Source organism: Mytilus californianus, unplaced genomic scaffold (assembly GCF_021869535.1).
Source record: "Mytilus californianus isolate M0D057914Y unplaced genomic scaffold, xbMytCali1.0.p SCAF_3, whole genome shotgun sequence".
Taxonomy (NCBI): domain Eukaryota; kingdom Metazoa; phylum Mollusca; class Bivalvia; order Mytilida; family Mytilidae; genus Mytilus; species Mytilus californianus.
In genome coordinates, this window is record NW_026262679.1 from 64953084 (window position 1) to 64977817 (window position 24734).

At 33.2% G+C, this 24734-nt stretch overlaps 1 protein-coding gene across 4 annotated transcripts in view; it reads right to left on the reverse strand.

Annotated features, from left to right (window-relative positions):
- Positions 1–24734, reverse strand: part of LOC127733138 (threonine synthase-like 2) — a 50410-nt gene that overhangs the window by 20688 nt on the left and 4988 nt on the right. Inside the window, exons 2-8 of one of the 4 annotated variants that reach the window (XM_052242464.1) lie at positions 21691–21776; positions 19833–20055; positions 18044–18294; positions 13457–13651; positions 2926–3078; positions 1978–2129; positions 561–627 (exon numbers count right to left, since the gene is read on the reverse strand). In XM_052242464.1, coding sequence (XP_052098424.1) covers positions 561–627; positions 1978–2129; positions 2926–3078; positions 13457–13651; positions 18044–18266 — 790 coding nt within the window. In that variant the 5' untranslated portion in view covers positions 18267–18294; positions 19833–20055; positions 21691–21776. The remainder of the gene's footprint in view (positions 1–560; positions 628–1977; positions 2130–2925; positions 3079–13456; positions 13652–18043; positions 18295–19832; positions 20056–21690; positions 21777–24734) is intronic. The other 3 variants (XM_052242462.1, XM_052242463.1, XM_052242461.1) reach the window with 3 other exon arrangements.

Sequence of the window (24734 nt, forward strand, 5' to 3'; positions counted from 1 at the left end):
CCTCGGAGATATTGGTTTTCCCGTTATTAGTTTTGATTTCTCAATTAGTTTAATCTTTTCTAACTATACATAATTATTTATTTTTAATTTGAATGTACCCTGAAGACGTTTATAACAGAAACACATCTTTGTTTAAAAAATCATGAGAATTGGCTGTGTGATATGAATCAACAACTAGCAAGCATTTACTTTTGGTTTTGCTATATAAAATCTTGCAGCCTGAACCGCCTTGGAACTTAAAATTTCATATAAATTAAGTCTATATAAATTGTATATATCTTCTCCATATAACACCGTTATTGGTTTTATTGATAAAAAACATTTCTGAATCAGAATTGTTTTAACTATTCGTGGATAGCATGTAGACATCCAAACTTTATGACATAAAAATATTTACACAACATATATTTTAAGGACAATAAAGGCACTGGTTTGTCAGTAATCTTCACATTATGTACTATTTTTTCTGTGGTAATTTTTGCATTGTTAATTATTGAAATAAACGAAAAACGAATTTAGGATCCAACATTTCATAAGTATTCAATACTAAAGTAACTTACATGTCACATTTCCACATGCTCCAGTTGGAATTATTATTTCAACCTCTCCGTCACAACGTGGACACATCTGAAATATAATTACAACAAGAGGGTTTATGGTTAAACGTGAGTTTATGCATGTAAAAGATGTCCTTACTAAAGAATTAAAACAGGCATTCTGAAATGGCGTTCTTCTTCTTTTTTTCTTTTTTTTTTTGCTTTCTGGTACGTTCCATATCATTTTACTCAATAAAACGTGACGTATGCCATTACAATATTACGTTCTGTGAAAGCGCTTTGGGAAGGCATTTTTTAAGAGAAAGGAAAATTTTCCAAGAGTTTATTTCACACTCGGGTCATATTCGAAACGGTCTCTAATCTTCACACAGTTTCCCTGGTTCAAAACGTGTATTTTTAGATTTTTACAACAATGTGTCGTGTTTATGACATTTAATGCTGATCATAAATTTCAAATGGTGGCTTAAAACTGCAATCAGATAGATGTCAGAAAATTTCGGATGTCTAAACAACTTCTATGTCATTTGGTCTCTGGTGGAGAGTTCTCTCATTTGGCCATAATACCAAATCTTCTTATTTTATAAACAAAGATATTTCTGCTTTAAATTATCAAGAATGTTCTAATTCTGTTGCGGAAACTAACTAAAAGGGAACTTACTTTAAATAAATTTAAAACAGACAGCAATACGTGTCTCTTTCTAGATTTTGATAATTCAATTTCACACGGGAAACTACTAGTATATTCAAGAATTTACTACAAAAGATAAGATTTTTGTCCCCTATTGTCAATTTTCCCTTTTTGGACGTTGATGTTCGTTTGGTCATTTCTTTTAAAACTTTTAAGTTTGACTGTACCTGTAAAATTCTGAATAAAAACGGAATAGTGCATACTAACTTTTCCGGTCATTTGATTTTTTAAATACTGAAACTAATAATAAATTAATTACTTTAGACATGCGTAGATTTTGTAATACAGAGATGGCGAAAATGTCTCATGTATTAGGAAATGTCAAATTGCATGTTCAATTTTTTTTTTAAATTTCATTCTTTTATCACTCTGTGTTGTAAAAAGTGAGCAACAACGACTTTAGGTCCAATTTGAACCCTCAGTTGCTGTCACCACAATAGCGATCAACTTGATGTTATGTTGTATTGGTATCTGTAAATGTGTATTTTTGTTGGTTACTGTCGAACTTGCTGAAGGTGGAACGGTGGAATATTTTTGTAGATTTTTTACCGTGATTGATCGGAGACAAAAGGTATACATGTCGTATTCATATACTATGTTCAGTGTAAGCCAAGGCTCCGTGTTGAAGGCCGTACTTTGACCTATAATTGTTTACTTTTTACACATTATGACTTGGATTGAGAGTTGTCTCATTGACACTCATACCACATTCTCTTATTTCTACTAACTTACCTGTAAATAAGCATAAATATAATGAACTATTTGCACCATTATTCTAGACCAATTTATTGAATTGATAGACGACAGGTTGTGCTTTTTAGTAAAAGTAACGTCTTTAAAAACTTCTTTGATTGGAATATCAAGATCATCTGATGTGCCTTCCACTTAAAAAGAAAGTATAATTATATTTGTCATATATTTTGTCAATGTACATGCATAAAGTTGCACGCAGATGAGAAATCGAATTAACAGAAAAATTAAGTTGAAAATTATTTTTTTTAAATGTTTGTTGCATTTTTTTTTTGGTTCTTCTGACCAGCTAATTCCTTCAAATTTGTAGAATTTCATTTCAGAGCTGAGCGATATGAATAATAACAGTTGTTTTTCATTTGCTCATGTTGGTGCCTTTTATAACTTGCTATGTGGAATGGGTTTTGCTCATTGTTGAAGGCAACCTATAGTGACATTTATAGTACAGTTGCTAACATCTACATCATTTGGTCTCTGCTGGTGGTTGTCTCGTAGGCAATCATACCACAACTCCTGTTTTTATATAAGGTTACGTGAACTTACGTCAATGAATCAGCAACACGATATAACCAATAAGGATATCTAAGTTTCTTACACAGAGTAAGCAATATTTTTCCAATCCAAATACATTTCCATTCACCAAATCAGGAATATGAAAGTTGTGTTCCATTCGTTTGATGAGTTTGAGCTTTTGATTTTGCCATTTGATAAAGGACTTTCCATTATGAATTTTCATTGGAGTTCGGTATTTTTGTTATTTTACTTTGTATTACACAAGAAAGTACAACTTGCATAAAACAGTGTCAGATATAATTGTCAGAAAAAAAGCAGAAAATACTATTACATGTATTTACCTATATAGCTAATTAATGCACAACAATTAAAAAGTCATCGTAGGAATTTCTGCAATTATGAAATTTTCTAATTTACCTCTATATACATGTACATTTTTCTCAACAGCTGTTATCATTTGTTGTTCCTGGACTTTGGAACATCGACCTTTTGGTAGAAGTACAATGATGTCAACGTATTCGAACCCTTTAACGGCTTCTATTGCTGCACTACCGGTGTCACCGGAGGTTCCTAAAATGTAGGATTATAAACTCCAGACAATGACAATCAATTTCCTTAAAATAGGTCTTTTGACTGTTACATTACATCGATAAGGCAATATTTATCATACTCAGGTCTTGAAACTACAGCATATCAATCCATCATTCTAACTATTTATATTCCCTAATACAAAGTCTAACAGCATTTAAGCATTAATTTTTTATGTACAGGATTCCAACTTTGAAATTAATCTTTCCATTAAAAAAAACTCAAAGCTTGGAATCGTCGAGGATGTAAGCTAAACTTATTACATATTTTTTTTTTAAAGTACATAGTTATAAATTCTATTTGATCTTTTTCTTCAGAATTTATAACTTTTTTGGAATACTAGTTAACTGAAATAGAAATGACTTAAAAAGAATAATCTACCATTTGTTCTTATTTCCGAATTTTATTTTCTTTCAATCGGTATTTCACCATATAACGCTACATGTTATCACATTAATATTGGATGCGTCAATAACCTGTGTGGCACCGTTAAAGTCCACAATTCCTCTAAAGTCCACAACACCGCTAAAGTCCACAACAAATTTCCGCTAAAGTCCACAACGCCGTTTAAGTCCACAAACTTTCCGCTAAAGTCCATAAAATGACCTCCCCTAAAGTCCACAAAAAAACACCGTTAAAGTCCACAATAACAACTTCCGCTAAAGTCCACAAAAAAACACTGTTAAAGTCCACACAACCTTTTTTTTTATTATTAAAAAATCAATTCGCTTTTTTTTTTTAATCCCGATGGTATAGATCTAATAAAAAGCATGGACTTGCTGTTCTTGGAAAGTATTTCTTATCCGCTTGAATTATATTTTTGATAAATGAAAAGATTCTGATTTTGATCCCCATAAAAGATCTTTGTATTGCGATTTTCTATGAATCAAACAGGCAACATTTCTGAAAAGTTATCTAGCTATGGTTCTCTTTTTGTATTTTCTTTGGTAACCATTTATACACACTGACATATCTTGGAGCCTATATTTGACATTGAAATTTCGTTTGCAAATATCTTTGCAAATATCTATAAAACATAAGAACGAAATCCATTCAGTTTCGGTTATGCTCCACAGCAGCCAAAACGGTCCCTTATTCCAAAAATAGACTTTAAACCATAATGTTCTTGTTTCAAATCAAAATAATGATAAATAAAAGAATTCCTCACATGCATTTTGTGGTGCTAAGCAGATTTCGATCACTCATTAGTTTGCATGTTTGTTTGGTTTTCAAAAAGGAAAATGTATTTGTTTCAGAATGCATTGAAGATGAATTGAATAGATTATACGCTGATGCGGTCCTTATTATGTCTTACCCATGATGAGTACAAGTATAAAAGATTTGCGCACATTTTTAGAATGATGCGCTTCCGCGCTTCATACAAAATGTACTTCGGTCAACGCTTTTACACCCCAATGAATTTACAAAAAGAAGCATTCAATTCTTAAATACAGGCATTTGTTAAAATCTTCAACTTACATTGTCACAATTACATGAATAAAGAGAATAAGCGAACATTCAATCAATTGAAATAAATTATTTATTTTCTTTTTTGGCACTCTCGCCCACAAGGAACATTAGATTTTTCACATTTACATGTTTTGTTCATGCATATTCCTTTCAATTTACATTTTTTAGTAAAGTTCCTAAATATTCTAAAAACTTTTCTTCCCACATTATGTTTACTTCCAATAACTTCAATTTCAGCGAGCATAATTCAATTTCGTGTATTACAGACATGCTAAATACAGACGATTACCATATCAATTGAACATGACATTTTTGAGTAATTAAAATTTTAAGTTTTTATTTCAATTGCAATTGAACTTTTTGTATTAATTTAAGATTTCAGTTATGTTGATCTGTAATGTACATTTGTATCTAATACACAAAATTAGGCAGACCTTACGCGTACAGTCCGACCGTATGCGTATTTTGAAAAAGTACGCATTCGCTCCAGACCGTACGCGTACGGTCCAAATACTAACATGGTCTGGAACATATATGTTGTAGGTCACTGTAAAACAATTTGAAGATGCAAATTTGATCAAAACACTCCTAAATAAAATTGGCTGAACTTGCATAAACTAGGTTTCAGATTTAGATGAGAAAATCATCAGACTCTAATAACATGAACTTGCAGATTACTTTAAACAAGACCATTGACCTGCTACTTTACTTCCGGTTAATCAGTTAATAGGTCGAATGACCTGGTAGGCAAACATTTCCAATTGACAACATCAAAATTAAAATATTACTCTGATTTCAAGTTTCCCAGGAATTACTAAACAAATCAAAGTGGCTGCTCGTGTCTTAGTTCGTTCCCTTGATTTGTTTGGTATTAAAAAAAATAAGAAAGGCGATCAACATTACTTTCGTTTTCTGGTTTTATGAGAATTGATAATAATGAAGTATAGAATGAACATTCAAATTTAATAAACAGCAGGAAATTCTGTACAACATATACATATCTAAATATTATTAAAACTAGAGTATCATGTGATCTTAAGCTTGTATTGTTCACTTGACCTAAATATGATCATTGTTGGTTTTAAGGAACACATAGTTTAAGCTTTTTCTATTGGAGCGTATTCTAAACTTTGGACCTCTAGTGCTCGGTCCCTATGGACATGCATTTCTTTAAACTAAAATTTTCACATCCATTCTTCTGAAGCTTCGTAGGAAAATTTAACATCTTACATAGCTTACATGACCAACAGGGTCATGTACTTGACTTGACTTTCAACCCTACAGTAATGGCTTCGATATAACCCTTTACTCATAATTTTATACCGAAATTTACATCTTTAGGACCCTGTACCGTACACATTCTCAGTAAAACAATCATGTACTTCGTTATTGGTGAACAAGGTAAATTCAAAACTAAATTAAATGTACGAATACTCAGAATTCTTATCTAGCTATTTCATTCATGTTAAAAATCTAACACTGCCTTTAATAATAACTAGCAAGTAACTGATAGACAGGCATTCTGCATTAAATAAATGAAAATATAACTTCTTCCTCTTTTTGTAAAAATCAACATAAATTTATAATGTAATTGTTTTTTAACATTTTTTTAGTAGTTCACCTGCTAATTATATCAAATTGTAATCACTTTAATCACATCAAATCCAATGTACGGATGTTCCAGACCATATGCGCATTTAGACCATACGCGTATATGGTCTGGACCGTAGACGAACTTATTCAAAATACGTATACGGTCGGACCGTACGCACGTGCCGTCTGTCTAATTCTAAGAAATTTGTCAAATCTAGAATTAAAAAATGAAATAAAAACTTTAACTAAATACAAAAGTCACGCTACATTGTAACTTTATCAGTTAATCTCCTGTATTAAGTATGAAATTGAGTTAAAAAGCTCACTGAAATTGAAGTTATTTGAAATACAAATAATGTTGGAAGATATGTTTTTAGAAAATTTAGGAACTTTACTACAAAAACCGTCAAGCCAGCTGTTTATTTGTGAGAAGACTGATAGAATTAAAATGAAATGCTTAATATATAGTTTTGACAGTTTCTCAGATATTATAAGTGATATTAAAGTCATGTATACATCTTGTGTATTGAATGGTTGTAAGGTGTACATGACTGTCTGTCTGGTCTGTGTCATATTTCCTTGACCTAATTTAATGGTTCATTAGTCAAAGTTCTTATTTCTTGATGATGTTTGCTTCCGAGATATTTTAAGCGATAGCTAACTTAATTTGGTATATCATGGGATGAATTTATACGGCCTCCATGTCTGTCTGAAAAGATTTATCTCACCTTGACATCATGTTCATTGATCATTGAATTGATAATTTAATGTATTGCTTGTTGTAAAAAAAATTGTTCACTTACAAATAACTTCAATTATAAACACTAAAACAGGGAAGACATTTAAGTGTGTCCAGTTTTGTTATAATAATTATGTATACAATGTAGGTTCTTAAATACGTTAATCCGATAGCAATTATCATACAAAAATATTAGATGGAGAGTGGTCTCATTGGCACTCATACCAAATCTTATTTACACAGGTACATTGGGTCATGATGATATACCCTGTCCTCCCTCTTTTTTACGAGGCAATATTTTGTAAAAGTTCTGATTTAGAGCTATTTATACAAATGACGTTTACCTATCTATTCCTGGTCATCTATACTGATATTTTTACTTATTTGTGCTGTTTTACTATCCAGCTATTTTTATATCGGCAAACTATATAAAAGTTGAAAAAATAGCTGGAGGGGAGTGCAGGATACATTATTATGACCCCATGTCCATGTGCTTATGTTTAGTAACAATTTAACTAAAACTAGCAAAATCGAATTATATGTCGAATTTCTTGTCGGTGCTCATGTTTTTAAACATCAACATAAAAAACACATTATTAATAACATGTCCCGAGACTTTTGCTCTGTACATTTATAGTGACGTAAAAAAGTGATTATATACAAAGAATAAAAAAAAAAGTACTTGAAGATTCCAGTAATTATGTAATAACTAACGAATTTACTATGAATAGATTACTTTTTAGAAATGATGTCCAAATTGGCCTATTTGATTCATTGATCGGATCATCATAATACAAAGATCAAATTAATGGAATAAAATCTTCTACAGATACTCTACTTTTTTTCATTTATCAAACTGATAAAAAAAATATCTACCAAGAACAAAAGCCCATGCTTTGTATTGTACTACCGGGATAAAAAAAAAAAAGCGAATTGATATTCTAAAAATAAAAAAAGTTGTGTGGAATTTACCGGTGTTTTTTTTATGGACTTTAGCGGAACTTGTTATTGTGGACTTTAACGGCGTTTTCTTGTGGACTTTAGCGGAGGTCATTTTGTGGACTTTAGCGGAAAGTTTGTGGACTTTAGCGGCGTTGTGGACTTTAGCGGAAATTTGTTGTGGACTTTAGCGGTGTTGTGGACTTTAGAGGAATTGTGGACTTTAACGGTGCCACAAACCTGTCCTTACATCACAAGTTGTTTGAACACATAATTTTATGACAGACGTGATGATTATAGTTTCCAAATAGTAAGTTATCATTTTCAAAGTAACGATGTATTGAATATCTCCTAAATATGGTTTATGACTACCACTGCTAGTTTGCTTTGAAAGAGCTTGTAATGTTCAACTACACAGACTTCGATGGAACACAATGACTGTCATATGAATCGCTCACACATGGTTACGTTCACCTTAAACTAATAGTCACTACTAATATTTGAAAATTTAAACGATCGTTATATAGTTACGACATTGTGTTATAAATAAATGAGAAGACATATTTTTCTAATGTGTTTTCATCTCATTTTACAAATTTTGACAAATGGCAATACAGGACGTGTATCGCAATCAGGGGACGTTTACTATTCAGGACTACATGATAACATTCCAGGTTTTGGCCCGTGGGGTATACAGGACGGGTATCACATTTAGGGGACGTTTTCTGTTCAGGGCTACATGATAACATTCCAGGTTTTGGCCCATGGGATATCGAATTATTAGTAAATGGTTTTCAAAATATTTGATAATTCAAAAACTGTAATCGTAATTTTATGGCAATAACCCCTATAATAGTCGATTGACAAAATCCTTTATTTGATTATTTTTTACTGATTTGTTTACTGTTTACAGTTTCTCTCTATTATAATTGAGGAGATAATAGTCAAACAGGGATAAAAACAAATAATCATATAATGGCAATAACTCCTTAAAGGAGCCAATTGGAAATTTCCTTTATTTATCATAGATTTCCAGATAATTCATATAAACACAAGAAGTGGGTAAAAATGGTCATTTGATTGCAAACGCTCCTATAAGGGTTCATCTGGTCATATTATCAGAAATGGAAAGTATGTTAACCTTGATATTCTTAACTTTTTTACCCCGCCAGATATTCTTTATCTATAATGGCTTTCATGGATATATATATATATATATATATATAAAATGCTTCGCTGGGCGCAGCTTGATACGACCGCAGAGGTCGAACCCTGAACAGTTGGGGCAAGTATGGACACAACATTCAAGCTTGATACAGCTCTGAATTTGGATTGTGATTAAATATTTGACACAGCATAGGTTTCTGACACAGAAAGAATGTGGTCTAAGAACTTCAATTTTTTTAATTTACCTATTATGGTCCAATGTCCAAAATCAAAATACATGGTTAGATTCAGCATATCAAAGAACCCCATATATTCAATTTTTGTTGAAATCAAACAAAGTTTAATTTTGGACCCCAACTTGGACAAACTTGAAAACTGGTCCCATAATCAAAAATCTAAACACATGTTTAGATTCAGCATATCAAAGTACCCCAAGAATTCATTTTTTGTTAAAATCAAACTAAGTTAAATTTTGGACCCTTTGGACCTTAATGTAGACCAATTTAAAAAACGGGACCCAAAATTAAAAAACTAAAAACACGGTTAGATTTGGCATATCAAAGAACCCCAATAATTCAATTTTTGATGAAATCAAACAAAGTTTAATTTTGGACCCTTTTGACCTCAATATGAACCAATTTGATAGCAGGCCCACAAAATAAAAAATCTAAATACATGGTAAGATTCAGCATATCAAAGAACCCCATATATTCAATTTTTGTTGAAATCAAACAAAGTTTAATTTTGGACCCCAATTTGGACCAACTTGAAAACTGGGCCAAAAATCTAAAATCTAAATACATGTTTAGATTCCGCATATCAAAGAACCCCATATATTCAATTTTTGTTGAAATCAAACAAAGTTTAATTTTGGACCCCAACTTGGACCAACTTGAAAACTGGTCCCATAATCAAAAATCTAAACTCATGTTTAGATTCAGCATATCAAAGAACCCCAAAAATTCAATTTTTGTTAAAATCAAACTAAGTTTAATTTTGGACCCTTTTGACCTTAATGTAGACCAATTTGAAAACGGAACCAAAAATTAAGAATCTAAATACACGGTTAGATTCAGCATATTAAAGAACCCCAAGAATTCAAGAATAAAACCCCATTGAAATTGATCAAGAAATAAGCAATGTATACGAAGTATCTTCTTTTGCACAATACTGTGCAATTGAATATTTCTTGCTATTGTGCAATACTGTACAATTGACAATTTCTTGCTATTGCGCAATATTGTGCTATTGGATATTTCTTGCTATTGCGCAATACTGTGCAATTGAAGATTTCTTGCTATTGCGCAATACTGTGCAATTGAAGATTTCTTGCAATTGTGCAATACTGTGCAATTGAAAATTTCTTGCTATTGCACAATACTTATTATATAATAATTTACACATCCTGTTTGGTGTGTATCTCCTACCATATCATTATTATTTGCTTTTAAATATTAATCAGAAATAACCAACTTAAAATGGAAAATTTTAAAAGAAAAAAAAAAGGAAAAAAAAAGAAAAAAAAAAAGAAAAGAAAAAATCCCCCCCCCCCAAATTTTTTGAACCCCCTTATGATTTATCACCCCCAAACTCAATCCCAGCCTTCCCTTTGTGGTATGGTACCTTGCAGTACAATTTCAGAGAGATCCATACACTTGAACACAAGTTATTGTCTGGAAACTAGAAAAATGCTTATTTTTGGCCCCTTTTTGGCCCCCAATTCCTAAACGTTTCGGGCAATTACCCCCAAACTCAATTCCAGCTTTCCCTTTGTGATATGGAACCTTGTAGTACAATTTCAGAAATATCCAAACACTTACACACAAGTTATTGTCATGAAACTAGAAAAATGCTTGTTTTTTGCCCCTTTTTTGGCCCCTAATTCATAAAATTTTGAGGCAATTATCCCCAAAATCAATTACAGCCTTCCCTTTGTGATATGGAACCTTGTGGTACAATGTCAGAGAGATCCATACACTTACACACAAGTTATTGTCTGGAAGTTACAAAAATGCTTATTTTTGGCCCCTTTTTGGCCCCTAATTCCTTAACTGTTGGTACCATAACCCCCAAAATCAATCCCCACCTTCCTTTCGTGGTATTGAACCTTATGGTAAAATTTCATGGAGATCCATTCACTTAAACTAAAGTTAGAGTGCGAAAACCAATGTGTCTTCGGACGACGCCGGACGACGCCAGACGACGACGACGACGACGACGACGACGCCAACATCATACCAATATACGACCAAAAAATTTTCAATTTTTGCGGTCGTATAAAAATGACTGAATAATAGCCAACGATAAATCTTACGGGGCGATGGATCATAAAATTATGATTACAGTACACTACAAAATATAATATATAACAAGTCTAAACGGATACAACATCACAAAAAAATAATTAAATCGTGAACAAATTTTATATATTTCGTATAACTAATATCCTTCATCAGTAAGATCACTTTTAGACTTGTTATATTTTCCTTCGGGTTTATATGATCCGTTCATCCTATTTCGTCTCTTTAAAATTCAAGAGTCTATCCTAAATTGAGGTAAATTATATGGCCTTCCAAATACGGTTTCGATCCCTAACATCACTGAAGAGAAATTAATTGTCGAAATCCGGATATAGTGTACAAATTTTTTCACCTCATGTTTGCGGTATACAATCTTCTCCGCAAGTTTATTGTTTTCTGTTTGGTATTAAATTAATAATTAAGATCCATGTTACATCTCGTGATCAATTTATTTGGCAATCGTCAATGGCAGTCAGCAGGGTTTAAGAACATCAGTTGTTCGACCTGTTAGTCAAATGCAATTTGTTAAAATATACTTTTCACTTTTTTGGTCTTTTGGAAAATGTTGTTTGTGCTGCATTTAGACCCCTCTACCAAGAAATTTGTTTTACATGCACACGTATAAAAATTGCGGTTTTTATCCAACGCAATCATAGGTTTGAACGTTGTTTTCAATTTAGACTTGTTTATATTTTTTCGTTTGGGCTTGTATTATATTTTCCTTCGGGTTTATATGATCCGTTCATCCTATTTCGACCCTTTAAAATTCAAGAATCTATCCTAAATTGAGGTAAATTATATGGCCTTCCAAATACCGTTTCGATCCTTAACATCACTGAAGAGAAATTAATTGTAGAAATCCGGATATGGTGTACAAATTTTTGCACCTCATGTTTGCGGTATACCATCTTCTCCGCAAGTTTACTGTTTTCTGATTGGTATTAAATTAATAATTAAGATCCATGTTACATCTCGTGATCAATTTATTTGGCAATCGTCAATGGCAGTCAGCAGGGTTTAAGAACATCAGTTGTTCGACCTGTTAGTCAAATGCAATTTGTTAAAATATACTTTTCACTTTTTTGGTCTTTTGGAAAATGTTGTTTGTGCTGTATTTAGACCCCTCTACCAAGAAATTTGTTTTACATGCACACGTATAAAAATTGCGGTTTTTATCCAACGCAATCATAGGTTTGAACGTTGTTTTCAATTTAGACTTGTTTATAATAATTTTATATATATACAAGTCTAAATTGAAAACAACGTTCAAACCTATGATTGCGTTGGATAAAAACCGCAATTTTTATACGTGTGCATGCAAAACAAATTTCTAAATACAGCACAAACAACATTTTCCAAAAGACCAAATGAGTGAAATTCAAAAGTATATTTAAAAAAAAAACGCATTTGACTAGCAGGTCGAACAACTGATGTCCTTAAACCCTGCTAACTGCCATTGGCGATTGCCAAATAAACGGATCACAAGATGTAAAAAAAAAATAGATCTTATTATTAATTTATTACCAAGAACGTTCAGATTATTAATACTTTCTTCTCCTTGACCATAGTTAACTATAACAGTGATTTTTCCCTAGACATTTAGTACTATTCGTTAAATCGAAATACCTGTATGCTGTATGGTTCTTTAGAAAATATTTACTTCTTTGGTCTTGGTAAAAAGTATGGAATTAAATAGCCAAAAGGGGTCAGTTGGTCCAAATGTCAAAGATATTCTACTAAAGAACAGCTAAACATTTGAAACCATAGTTTGCGGATAAATACATGTTCTATTGAGAGTCTTTAAGTGCATTTTTATTTTGCCAAAAAAAACCCAGGAAATTCAAAATAAATATTTTGTAAAAAAAAAGAGTTAAAGAAATTTTCTTTGGTAATATCTTTAACATTCTCTTCAATTAGGAAAGGATAGTTTTACCTGATAACCGGTTCACTCTCCTGGGACCCTAGGTTTTTTTTCTTTTGTCATGCTTGTATGTGATATTATTTCCTGTGCATTTTGTGAGTTTGTTATGTGACCTATTTATACGTTTTCCGTTTCAGAAATAATTGATATTAAAGCAAACCAAAAGTACTAAAAAATCCGTGAATATACATGAAGACGTTAAATCCAATTTTCGTAACTCATTAATCTCACCAACAACAATTGTCAAGTGCTTCTTCTGTTTCGACAGAAAATATTCCAAAAACTGTCCTACGCATGAGAGAGCTAAGTCTTTAAACGCCCAAGTTGTACCATGAAACAGTTCCATTATATTCAAACCATTTTTAAGCCGCTGTATTGGGGCTATCTCTTGGTGAGTAAACTTTGCAAATGCTTTTTCTAAAAGACCTGGAATTATATATTTAACATATATAAAAGCAATTAATTATACTGAGATAAAAAAAATTATAAAAACCACTTTTATCATTCACACACATTACCAAAGTCAGTGCAGTTTCTGTTACTTATCATAAAGAAAAGCAGACACAAATGTTTTAAATGTCACTTGGAATTCTTAAGGTCACCCGAAAAGCAAATTGTAATTTTGTAAAATGCCTGAGTGCAAATAACAAAACTGTGGTTTGAATAGACCAAGTTTCAAATTAATTAGGATACAAGAAATGAGTTTGAGTATTTAGCTTTGTGACGTTAAGCAAAAGACTCTTATCGAGTTTTCCATCATGACACTTTAAAAGCCTAGCACTGATATAAACTTGTTTGCAAGTGCTACAAATTAATTTCAAGTCATGCAGTTATTTGTATTTCTAACAACGATGATCAACTGATTTATGATACATGACAGGAAATGAGTTTGCGTCACTCACAAAAGGAATTACTTTTTTTGTTTTAACAAACATGTCGTTAAAATGTACAATAGAATGGCCATTAGAGGTTGCAATATATTCCGTATTGTGAAACAGACGTGAAATACAGCCATCTTTGATGGCAATCTCTCTATAAACACAGGGACGTGCGTCAACAAAATTACAGACGTGTAGAAATATAGCTATAATTGAAATGACCCAGTAGTACTTTGCATTGAACACACCTCACACTAAATCTGACGGCAATTTCATTTCAGAAAATAGAGCAATTCCTGACATTATTTAAAGAACTAGTATATTTTTGCTTTTTATCTTGATCAAATTGCAAATGTTTTTTTTGTTAAATAAGAACATTAAGTGGTCTGATTGTACTGATGATGAATTTGACCTCTTATTTATCATCCGGCGATATAAATATAAGGAAAACCCATTATATTTTCATAGGAATGAAAAAACGAAGAAAAATAAATGTAGAGCTTTTAAAAATAGGTGAAGTGAACGAGAAAATGTAAATTGATTAAAATTAACTGCCACTCTGTCATTTACAATTTGTTTTTAAGGAGGCTAACTAAACTGATATAAAGTAGCAGACTTATAATGGTGTTTTTCTCTTTTATTTTGCCAATGAACAAATGCATTTTAAAAAAATTATAACATATCGAATCATTTATATATATAACTACAGCAACCCCCCCCCCCCCCAAAAAAAAAAAAGAAACTTTTGAATAACTGGCTCAGTACAAAATGATTCACTGCAATTATTAAGGGATTGTCTTCTAAGATACTTCCTGACCCAACACAATTCACAATTCAATCGTTTCAGCACACTTGATCCAATTATTTTTCATTTTTTATTGATACTATTTTTATTATCGATGTTGGCCATGTTTTTAAATAGTGGCTTGTGTGGCCATCCATCATTTTTACATGACTTTTCAAAACTGTTTTATCTGATATCTGCTGCGATCATTTTTTATACCAATGTATAGTCACCTATTAAAATTCCTATTAATTATCATAAACATCTGATATCTAAAGAAATTTGTTGCACTTGGTCCTTTACAAGAACTGCTTAGAGCTTCCCATCAGAGCTCCTGGGCTTCCCATCAGAGCACCTGAGTCTCCCCAAATTTTGAGCGGATTCGTGATGCTCTATCTAAAGTTATCTTTGCTTCTCAGATATTTTTTGTCAAATTATCTATGTTCATCAATGTTGCGGCGTCGATGAATGTCCGCATCGAGGCTTGATAGAGATGACTGCTGAACCAAGTGGATAAAAATATTATTGAATTATATACAATTGACTCCAAAATTAAGTCAAATTAGATTTCGCGGATTTCGTTTCAAGTGCTCTAGCTTTACAAGTTATTATTTTCTTATCGGATGATACGAAAATTGATTAACGAATTGATTTGAAATTAATGGAGCACAAAATATTCTACCTAAGATGTTTGTAAGTTGTAAATGATAATACCCTATAAGCTTATGCACATCGCGTGTTTTCTTGTTATATAAATAAATTAAATGTGTTATATATTATGATCTTAAATTCATAACTTTATACTTCGGTATTGACATAATTTATTACATACTTTTTTTTTATTATTCCGTTGATAAATTTAGAAATTAATTAGAAACTAAAGTTCCAATCCCTCTGGCAAGCTTAAGTGTATTTGGCAATTTTTTTAGGTCCGTTTTGGTCCTAGAGTTCCTCAAGTGTTCAAGGGTTTATTCATCTTTGGCTTTCAATTTAGGGGGTTGAGCTTTCCTGATGATTGTAAATCCAGAAAAACGCTTCGGACGCATAAAATATTTCATTCATCAATAACTAAGTTGCATAAAAATCAGATTTTTTAGTTTTCATTTTGTCTTTGTAGAGATGCTCAGCTGCATAAAGTTTTTCGCATCTTTAGTGATATTGAAAAAGTTAGACCCAATGTTGTTACAGATGATGAAGTACATGTAGCATGCATGCTTCCATGTGGCATGCAAAATATTAAAACATCATAAACCCATTACTAGATGGAAGCAATTTAGTTCGTTCATTGTGCTTTCTCCTTAAAAATAGCTTTACGAAATCAATTCCCGCTTTAGTCGATAATCGTATTATATCATAAAATCAATTATCAAATAAACTTTTCTAGAATTTAGACGACTTTGGAACCTTGAACTTTTTTTATTATTGAATCAATTATCAGAACATACTTAATAAGACGTTTCGCTGGAAATCATATGTAGGTATTTTCATAATTCAAAGTAAAAAATAACTTATCAAAGAGAGGTATATAAGGAAGGGTTTTATTCTGAAGATGAGGAACACATTAATTTTTAAAATCAATTATATCAGTATGACGTTAGGTGTCGGTAAGGGTCTAAATTTATTTTAATTTGTTGTGAAAAAAGTTTGATGCAAATGAATCAACAGATATACACTTTTATTATTTTTCAGAGTTGTTATTTTTTTAGTTTAGTAGAAAGAAGCAATGATTAATAGATAGACATTACTACATATCCTATTATATCAGCCTATCAAACAATATGCTTTCATTGGTTATCGATTTAAGGTGTGACTTTTCTTTGTTTAACGTCCTTAAGCAAATATTTCATGCATATTTAATAATGAGAACAAATCAAACACAAAAATCAGTTAGTGGGGCCTTTCAAAGTAGTTGTTATCTAAGAATGTTTCCCCATCAACAAAGAGTTAATGAGATGTCAATAGGACACATCCTAACAAGACAATAAAACCAGTTTTTTAGCAGACGTGGCCGGTGTAAATAGTAAGAGGCTTTCTAATGAACTAAACATAAGATCTAAAAAATAAAGGTGCACACATGAATTCATTTCGGAGGTTTAAAGATGAAGTCATTATTCTGGTTACTGCGAACACAATACTTATACACCCCTTGTTATATATTTATAGCATGAAACAATGTAAATAAAACCTGGTAAAACAATTGTCTACTTTTCAGGAAAACATGTTTTGCTGGGCGAGTTAAAAAGCCTTTACTTCAAAGACTATTATGCTGTATATTGTGAAATACAAACTTTATAGACTTCACTTAGCTCATACATTTCAGTTGGGTTTTCAAGGTGTTTTTCCTCATCTCTTGGCCATTGTTATTTGATAATACGTTTGTAATGAAAATTTATAGGGTGTGGAAACTTGGTGTTTTAGGACCCTAATATTTGGGGCTGACCAGCTATGACTAAGTATTACATGGTGCTTTATGGTCCTAATAAATTATGGAGCCTGTAAGCCCTGGTAATATCTGGTACACGGTAGCCCTAACATACATGGTGTCCATAAGCCCTGGTACCCATAAGCCCAGTTGTCCATAAGCCCTGGTATCCATAAGCCCGGGTGCCCAGAAACTCTAGTGCCCATAAGCCCACAAGCCCATATGGCAAGTGAAGGTATAAAAGGGAGTGATTATTGTAATACAGTAGAGCTGACGATAGAGAACGAGATTGAAGGATTGCTAATAGTACTTGGTGTGTATTCTGTATATACTGTATATTCTGTTATTACTGTGTATTGTGTTTAATGATACTTAACATGATTTCTTTAATACACTGTTGAACTTTACCACAGCGACTTCGTGTTTATTTTAGTTAGTCAGAGGAAAAGGTCCACGCAACACAAGAATCCCTTATTTTATACGCAAAAGGATCTTCTCGGGTCACGAACTACCCGTCGACAACACCACCGGGAAGGTCCCCCGAATTTTTGCGTTGCACGTTATTTTATTGCGATTTGATAACACGTTCTTTGGTCGTTTTTCGTATTTTTTTCCGTGACGCCAGTTTTTCTTTGACTTATGCATTTGATTATCTCTTTGGTATCTTCTGCCTCTCTTATGCATGATACCGAACTTAGATATGCCATTGAAAGAATAATATAAAAAAAAAATACCATTTAAATCTGAAGCTGGTATTTCATCTTCGTCAACAAATAAAGGCACTATTTTCTTCGCTAAATCAATGTATGACAATGAAGCCCATGATTTGAGCGTTTCCATATTTAAAACGGGTATACTTTCAGGAACCAATATTCCCCCATCAGCTGCATAACCTGTATATAGAGCATCTTGGAAACCTAATCCAGAAACACCTCCTCTGGTACTTTTATACTTCATTCTCAGACTTTCGCTATTAATATTGGATCTGACGAAAAAAAGAAAGAAAATAGTTAATATTCTATATAATATATGTATCAGTGTTATGTTCTTGATACCTTGTTTTAATGGATTGAAATATCGCCATAATTTTATGGATTCTTATTCTAGTTTAGAATATTATCTGAGACCACTATTCTAAGTTAGCAAAATAGTGACAATTTCTTCCACCCTATCAACTTGTTTTTAAAATATAAACCTATATACAAGAACATTTAGTGTATTGCCAGTAGTTGCAATCAAACTTGAACATTGTCTAATTCTAAAATCTTGTCGTCGGATATTACAGCCCAAACATCCTATGATAGAACAAAGCAATAAAATTTGTTAAATGGTAATCTTTTACGGCTATTTCTTTCAAAACTCAACTGACTTTCAAACACCGAGTAACCCGATCCGAAACCGCTGAGGGATCCGAATGAAAAGTTTGTAACGGTGGATAAGTAAAATCTGGATCCAATCCCCACAGAGGAATTATACTCCAAGGGAATCTGATCCAGACTTAAGCTGGTTCTCGACTGACTACTACACTTTGTTCATAGACAGCTGTTTGAGTGTAGCGTAATGCGAGCGGATTCCAGTTTAATCCAGACTTTACCTACCAACTGTTACAAACTTTTCATTAATTGCTCCTCGGGACTCGGATCCCTCCGCGGATTTCGGATATGAATACCCGTTGTGTTTCATTATACATAAATATAAAAATGGAGACATATGGTATCGTTCCAGTTATCTACTCATGAGCTAACCACTGCTCTTTGACCCTTTTTGGTCTCCATTACCAGTCCATATTGCTTTGCAATAGCTAATATAGGGAAAATTATTGCATTATACTAGTAACATACATTTGTATTATGTTTAATTGTAGTTCTTGTTAAATACTACCTAATCATAAAGATTAACCATATAAAACGACAATTTCGGCTAAGTTTTTAGTCATATATGGCTAAAATTTTGTATGAAAATGCATAATGAGTAAATACAGATATCGTTGACAATTGAAATACTTTTGACTTAATAATCGACAATTTTCTGAAAACGATTAAGTCTCTGTATAGTGTCTTTCATATGCAGGGTTGGATTTTAGCAAACAAATGTGAACCAACTCGTTGACGATCATGTTTATAAATTGAAATATGGCTGATTTTCTTTTGACCCGATTTACTGCGTAGTAAGGGTTAGTACTATTATTTGGGAGAGTCTAAGGTCGAGTTTATATTCCGTGCTCGTAGTAATAATGTTAGTCAGATGGCGAACGTTAACCAAAACACAGAAATAATTAGAGGTGTGAATCAGTACTATAATTCAAAAGTAAAATTAGGAAGAAACGTACCTGAATAAGGAAAAGGGTTTTTAAAAGTAATTACATAAAGAAGTAGCTGCTGAAGAAGCAATGGCGTCAGAGTCAAGCCTTGGTTGTAGCATTAAGCCTTGGCTGAAGTTTGAAGCTTGTAGCATTGGCCCATTGTTAAATGCATTGGCTTTGAAGAGTACCTTAGAGCATTGATTGTAAGAAAAGCTGTATACCTTTATTAAAAGTAGAGGAATAAGGCATCTTCTTTGGCATCCATTGTTCACCGCTTTAACCTTGCTACTTTTATTAAGGACCACAAGCCCTTAAGCCCTTGGTGTTCGTCGTTAATCTTAGGGTGACCACTTATTCATTCGATTTCAACTCTGGTACGAACCTACCCCGTACCCCCGGTACGTGACATTATTTTTGGTGGCAGCGGTGGAATTCAGCAAGGCGCTGGTCATATATAATAAAAAAAAAATGAATGAGTTTACTGCGTTAGAGCAACAAATAAGCATGTTAGAAGAAGAATTGAGTGGTAAAATGCAGACTTTACTGAGCCAGGGAACAAGTGCATTTGCTCATTTACTTAAAAAAAAACAGTTAAAGATTTTATTGATTAAAATAATTCAGACGGTGCATAGCAATATCATGCACAATACGCAGTCTGCCAGCGTGGGGGCAAATCGGAATCAACCCCCGGAGTGCCTCGTTTATGATTTGTTTACCACCATAAAGACTAATGATAGAGGAGCGCGACCGAAAGAACAGACAACGCAAGGGACACAAACCACAAAGGAAGAAGACAGAACAGAAACGATGCCGATGCCAGCGGTATCACCTATACAGAGGGAAGAACTTCGTCAAACGATTCCGCAACCGACGTAACTTTGCAGAATACAGTTAAAGGAGAATCGACAAAAAGCTTACCCGATCTTGGACAGTCAATAAGACGTCTGGTGAATAGAGGCTACTCAAAAACACCAAGCGAGGTTTAAGAAACCTTTACCAGGGAACATTTTCTAGATTCCTTGGTGGAAGCTTTTTACAAAATGAACAGAAAGTATGATACTGACAGGTGTCAACTACAGGCCACGTGTGCTGCTGAAGAGAAAACTGAAGATTCAAGCAAGAAGATAATGACTTTAATGAAAGTCTTTTGGCTTAGATTGATGCACTTCAGAAGGATCTGGATAATTTAAAAAATAAAATGTCAGAAAAGAGTAGTGGCATACGCAAACCAGGGTGGAAAAGCAAAATGCCGTGCTTAAACTGTGGGAAGAAAGGTCATTTTAAAAGTGAATGCCGAGCGCTTAAAAATCAATATTCAAAGACAAATAAAAGCACAGACGGACAGCTTTGCCATTGTTTGTTAACAGTCGACAAAAACGGATGGAAAGAAGAAATCTGAGTCTAGAAGTCAAGGCTTCAAACAAGGAAGCTAAAGCATATGTTTCTTTATTTTCTCGGGAGCTGTTTGACAGAATCCCTCGAAAAGGCCGCTCTGAACTAAAACCAATAACACAGGTGATGAATGGTACCGCACTGAAAATTGCTGGAAATGGGAAATTCAGCTTAAAGTTAGGCACAGAAAAGTTTGAAGTAGAGGCCTTGGTTACAGACCTACCGATCAAAGGAATATTAGGCCTCGACTTTATGAAAGTGTATGATTGCCATATAGACTTTCAGAACGATACGTAAGATGCAGAACTAGCGCTTATTCGTTGCAAATTTTGAAAAGATAAGGTGTGATAGAATATCAGCAGCCGAAGACAACAGCATACCACAATGGAATGATGCGATAGCCAGTGGGAAATATATCGGCTTCGATGCTTCATCAAGTTATCGCGAAACTACCTATTCTAGAGGCGGTGTGATTCAGATGTTGATACTAAAAAACTACCTATTCTAGAGGCGGTGTGATTCAGATGTTGATACTAAAAAACTACCTATTCTAGAGGCGATGTGATTCAGATGTTGATACTAAAAAAGTACCTATTCTAGAGGCGGTGTGATTCAGATGTTGATACTAAAAAACTACCTATTCTAGAGGCGATGTGATTCAGATGTTGATACTAAAAAAGTACATACCGGTACAATCTAAGACTCTTTCATCTTGCAGTAGTATTAAAATATTTGACTCTTCTATCCTGTACACAAGTTTTCCCAATTCGAAACTAAAAAGCAAATTAAAAGAGTTGGATCCTCCTTTGTTTCATAAAAAAGATTGGTTAACGAAAGTACAAGTATCTTGTCTTACGGAGGGATACATCGTACTTTGTAAAAACTTCTCTGAAACTGACATTATCAAGATGCTTGATATCTTGATTGACAACATATGTGTTACGTTTAAATGACGTGTTTTTCAACAAACAATCGGCATTCCAATGGGAACCAACTGTGCTCGTCTTCTTACCGACTTGTTGCTTTATTAATTTGACACTGAATTCATACAAAAGCTTCTTAGGAATAATGAAAAGAAGCTAGCATTTTCCTTTAACGTCGATTTCTGCTATATAGATGCTGTCCTCTCACTTAATAATTCAAAGTTTGGTGACTATGTTGAACGCATCTATCCTATCAAACTTGAAAAGGATACAACAGATGCAAATAAGTCTGCCTCATATCTTGACTTACATCTAGAAATTGACACCAAGGGTCGGTTGAGAACAAAACTTTACGACAAAAGAGATAATCTAGCTTCCCACTTGTGAATTTTCCATTTTTATGTAGCAATATTCACAGTGTAGATACTATTCTGTACGCTATCCGGAAGTCGCGATTTTCGAACGAGAACTTTTTGGATCACATTTTAAATTTGATGGATATACTGAATTAAACGGTAAGTTGATCATCTGTACATTGCTTAATGATTAATTCAGCTGACATCGATATTCTCAAATGGTTTAGAATTAAATTCAGCACATTCATTATTCGTATCTTTGCCTTAATCAAGAGATTTTCAAGTGCATCACTAAGGAAAATCAGTCGGTGAACCTAAAAACAATCTTTTTACCCTCTTAGTGTACAAATTAACGTAAAAACCAGACGTAATTAACTAAATGAAGTATATTTCAAGTGGTGGTAAAAGTTTCAACCAGATCTTTGAAGCCAGAAATAAGAAAATTACACTTGTTTGAATTTCTCACTGTACGATCAGTCTCGCTTGTATATTTTGAAACTGTATGATCAGTCTTTATTTCACTGTATTCTAGTGGTGATTTCAAAGTTATTTACGATACATTAGAAGGTGGCATTTTTCTTAATAACACAAATATATTTCAATAAATTCACATCCTGAAAACTTATGAAACATGTATTAGCTTGATGGGGTGTACTCGACTTACTACATTACGTATAAGGATGTTTAAATGTTGCTAAAATAAGGGGAAGGTTTGTTGTACATATAAGTTTCAGAAATGTCCTCCGTTATACTTAAATTGTACAAACACACAGATTTAATTGTTATATAAAAATGCATGTATTTACACACATTCGAGGCCGTACTGTAGCCTATAATTGATCACAGTACCTTCACTTTGTTTTGGATGTAGAGCTGTCTCTTTGACACTCAATTGTACACCACTTTGTAAAGCGGGGGTTTATAGTGATAATGAAGTTCGTCTTTCCGTTGGACCGGTACAATATGTTTCGTCGGTTTTGTAAGTGCATCTCCTCATAAACGACTTAATATACATTGTGGGTTTCAGCCATTTTTAAATGGAGAGGGGGTCCAATCCAGGAGAAAAGGGATTCCAAATATATGTTCCCATACAAATGCCGTCTACAAAAATCATCAGAAATATATTTGTATTGTCTGATGAAAGAAATTACACGTTATAGTTCCCTGGACAGTTCATAATATCACATAGACACGTATATACCTTCAGATTGCCGTTGTTTCTTTTTCAATATCACGACTGGTCATACAGTCAAAAAATCTGAAATCGCTTCTAGAATACAGTCAGTTCTAGACTGATCGTACAGTAATTTATTTTAGGATCCTCAAGGAAAACATGTTTTTTATGGGAAATACGAATATTCTACTTAAATACAAAAAGAATATTGAAACAGTATATATTTAACTGTAAACTGATGCAAATATTTGCATTAAAAGATTATTTGCTTTGTACTACGAGAGCAAAATTGTCCATCGATTTCACTTTTTTCTATCAAGTTGGTGTGATGCACACGTATATTTTATATTCTTATGTATTTTTTTGTTACAGTTACTCATATTTATGATGCTATACATACCTTGAAGATGTTCAAAGCACTTTATAGATATAGGAGTAAACAAATGATGTGAAAAGTCACCGTAGGCAAAACCGTCCTGTTAGCCAGTTGGAAATCATCGCTTCGAAAATCGCGACTTCCAGATAGCGTACAGAATAGTATCTACACTGTGATATTCAGGCAGCGCCTGCATATGGAGTATATATCTCCCAGTTGATACGATATTCCAGGGCTTGCATTTCCTATCATGATTTCCTTGATAAAGAGTTGTTGCTCACAAGGAAGCTATTAAACCACGAGTTCCAAGTGATGAAGTTAAAAATCATTTCTTTGCTTCGAAAATTTTACGGACGCCATCACGAGTTGACCATTATGGAATATCTGTTTCACAGATGACGACGGATATGTTCCAATTGTCGTAACAACAATCCCGTCCTCTTTTCTTCGAATGTGACCTACCGATTTAGACTTATTACCGGATGTGTTCTTTCATAAGCAACACGACGGGTGCCACATATGGAGCAGGATCAGCTCACTCTTCCGGAACACCAGACATCACCTGCGGTATTTGGTGAGTTCGTGTTGCTCAGTCTTTATGTTTCAATGTTGTGTTTTGTACACTGTTGTTTGTTTTTTGGTCCTTTTCTTTTTTGTCATGGCGTTGTCAGTATTTATTTCGACTTATGAGTTTGAATGTCCCTTTGGTATCTTTCGCCTATCTTTTTGAAAGGATAGCATAAATATAGGAATAATAGAATCAATAAGAACACGTGTTAAGGCACGTGAGCACGTTCCAAAACGGCCACTGAATGTGACGAATGATGTTAAAGTAACCAAAACCGGGACAATTGTTTGGGAAATAAGCGCAGTGGCAAATATAATTGAAGTCTCAGGAGAAA